We start from the raw sequence: 3112 nt of genomic DNA, 5'->3' as shown, positions 1-3112 counted from the left end.
GATATAGTCCATTAATTATTATCTGATTCTATTTAAAATTATTAATTTGAAACCAAATTGAGGTGCAAATTGTTTTCTATTGGGACCCTAAAATTCAAGGCTCAGATGCACTTGAAACATTATACAGGTAAAACTCCTGTATAGCTAAACTGTGCCCAAGTGAAGCCCCAAGTTCAAGTCATGCCATGCATCAACTAGAGAAGATTAATGCTCTAGATGAGAGAGAGAATGAGAGAGAGTTGAAGGCAACCACAATAGAGAGAGTTGAAAGCTACCCAAGGGGACCGCAAGCAAGAGCTTTAAATTTTATCGGGAATTATTCAAATATAGTGAAACAGTGACAAAAGGGTCTTACTCAAGTTTCATTGACTCAGAAAGAGAGAGAAGGGACCCTTGATTATCCCTCGAGGTTCCACTAGGAATCCCTACATTCGACTGGCAACCAATGAGATTCCAGGGATTGGGATTATCTTCAAAATTTTAGCCAATCAACACTGAGATAAGAGCAATTCTTGGGTCCCAAAACGCGCAATCAAGCCTCTGTAGAAACCTACCAAAAGTGCGAGCAACCTAGTGCAACGAGTAAAAGCACAATTGTGGGTCAGAATCCTAAAACGACACTTCTCTCTCTAATCAATAATTGTATCAAATGGCCCCCCAAATTTTATACAAGACACCCTATTACTCTTTTTAACGGTCACCTTGACTTTTCGTTAGCTCTTCAATCCTCCCTTTGGCTAATTCGATTTCTACACAAAAATCTCTTCAATGATTACTGAAAGGAAAGCAGCAAAAGCCCTGGCAGGCAAGACTGCTCGACCTTGCGATGGTTGTTCCCGCAAGAGAGCTCGGTGGTTCTGCGCTTCTGATGACGCTTTTCTTTGCCAGGCCTGTGATGAATCAGTCCATTCCGCCAACCAGTTAGCCAGCAGGCATGAAAGGGTCCGGCTCGAAACTGCTTCTTCTATGACAAGTGGTTCGATAAACAGTGTGGATTCTCCCCCTTGGCTTCAAGGGTTCACTAAAAAGGCAAGAACCCCAAGGCACAACAACAAGAAGTCTTTATTAGCACATCAACAACTTAAAGATGAAGAGAAAATCTTAATGAATTCTCTTCCTCTTGTTCCCGAGATTGACAGTGAAGAAGAGGGTAATACTGTTGTCGACGAAGATGAAGATCAGTTGCTGTATAGGGTTCCTGTGTTTGATCATTTTGCTGCAGAACTATGCACTGATGATATGATAGCATGTGAAGGAAACGAAATAGCCATGGGGAACGAAGAGGGAAATATGGTTTTTGATGGTTGTGGACAGGAAGGAACCACATGTGACCTGGATAATTTACCTGCGTTTGTACCTTCAGATATGGATCTTACTGAGTTTGCTGCGGATGTTAAGAACCTACTTGGAAGAGGACTTGAGGACAATTCTCCTGATATCAAGGATTTTGGGTTGTTAGATTATAAAGAGGAAGATGATGACAAGTTTTGTTTTGAGGACAAAGTAGTGAAGGTCAAGGATGAACAAGAACTTGAAGCATTCACAGATTGCCATTTCGATCAAGCTTTCGACATAGCAAGAGAACCATTTGATTGGAATTTCAATTACGAGTCACCGATAACTGGAGATGAGGAAGAGGAGGAGAAGGCAGTACCATCTGTGACTGACACGACCATGATGAATAGTGGAAACACGAAAGAAATGGGAAGAAACGTATCTTTGAGGCTAGATTATGAAGCAGTTATCACTGCCTGGGCCAGCCATGGCTCTCCATGGACTACAGGAAGCCGACCAGAGCTCAATCCTGATGATTGCTGGCCTCACTACATGGTATATATACACTACTTGTCTTTCTCTCAAGCATGCTTAGCTAATTTGAACGTCATTGTAGTGCATCAATATAGTCTTTAATAAAATGGCTGTGCAAAATTGATTAGAAGTTTTAATTGATCTATATAATTAGTTATCTTTCTATTTGTGATGTTATAGGGTACATGCCCTAATGCTCATCACCACCCATATGGGGTCCTGGGAGGACACACAGGAGGTGGCAATGGAGGAAGAGAAGCAAGAGTATTAAGGTACAAGGAGAAGCGAAGGACAAGATTATTTTCAAAGAAGATAAGATACGAGGTGAGGAAACTGAAGGCAGAGAAAAGGCCTAGAATGAAAGGTCGATTCGTTAAGAGGATGTCCTTCATGGGAACTGCATTTCCTTGCATCAACAAATAACTGTTTTAACTACTAATGCCTATATATGTTTGTTTCTTGTTGCTGGCAACAAGGGATGGTTGGATTTATGGGCTAACCTTGTTAATAAGGTTATAAGAGGAAAGTAACTTTTTTCCGGGTATTTTTACTTAGTATGGCTCATCCATGGTTGGGTGTACTGCATTTTAGCTTAGACTATGCCTGCTAAGTTTTTCCCTGTATATTTTATTAATAAAATTGGTTGGCTTGTGAAAAAAAAAAAGAAGTAACTTAGGCATTTGCCTTCCTCTCAATCCTTTGATTACTGTAATGTAATTAAACATTTGGCATTATGAAGATGTCATCTTGACAAAGCAAGAATTTCTATGAATTAATTTCTTTGTCTGGAATGTCTTTCGGATCGCTGCATGTGTGCATCAATTGGTTGCACATAGAAATTCTGGACATGCAATTCTCTCTCTTTTGAGCAAAATTTATGTAATTACTTAAGGTTGAGTTATATCATAATCATATGAAGATGATGTTGGAAATATAAATTTAAACATAAATAAATATAGATATTTGTGCTTGAATTAATGCATGATTTGTGTGAAGAGTCTAATTAATGTTATAGTATGTGAAAAGTCTAGTAAGTGAAGAGTTTAGTTGTTATAGCATGTGAAGCGTCTTGCACATGAAGAGTTACATAATTACTACTCTATACATAAATGTGCGTTTGAGCTATATTCGTAAGAGTTGAGTTGATTTTGTAATTTTCTTTTAAAAGCATTGATTTTATAATATTGTAAGTGTGTCTGCTGTTATTTCCCTCTTTCATGTAATTCCTTGTTTGGTAGTATACTCTTCTATTTCCTCTTTCTGTTTGTTTTTGTGCCCACCTTGTTTCAAACAGATGACTCGG

General features: G+C 38.7%; 1 protein-coding gene across 1 annotated transcript; it reads left to right on the top strand.

Annotated features, from left to right (window-relative positions):
• The first annotated feature begins 661 nt into the window (after positions 1 to 661).
• LOC131173918 (zinc finger protein CONSTANS-LIKE 16-like) lies at positions 662 to 2601 on the top strand. Its single transcript, XM_058136685.1, has 2 exons — positions 662 to 1830; positions 1990 to 2601. The coding sequence occupies exons 1-2, from the start codon at positions 769 to 771 to the stop codon at positions 2230 to 2232; spliced, it is 1305 nt and encodes a 434-aa protein (XP_057992668.1). The 5' UTR covers positions 662 to 768; the 3' UTR covers positions 2233 to 2601.
• The last annotated feature ends 511 nt before the right edge of the window (positions 2602 to 3112 follow it).

This window comes from Hevea brasiliensis, chromosome 2, assembly GCF_030052815.1.
Source record: "Hevea brasiliensis isolate MT/VB/25A 57/8 chromosome 2, ASM3005281v1, whole genome shotgun sequence".
Taxonomy (NCBI): domain Eukaryota; kingdom Viridiplantae; phylum Streptophyta; class Magnoliopsida; order Malpighiales; family Euphorbiaceae; genus Hevea; species Hevea brasiliensis.
The sequence above is the reverse complement of the archived record's forward strand: the minus strand, read 5'-3'. Positions and strand labels throughout refer to the sequence as shown.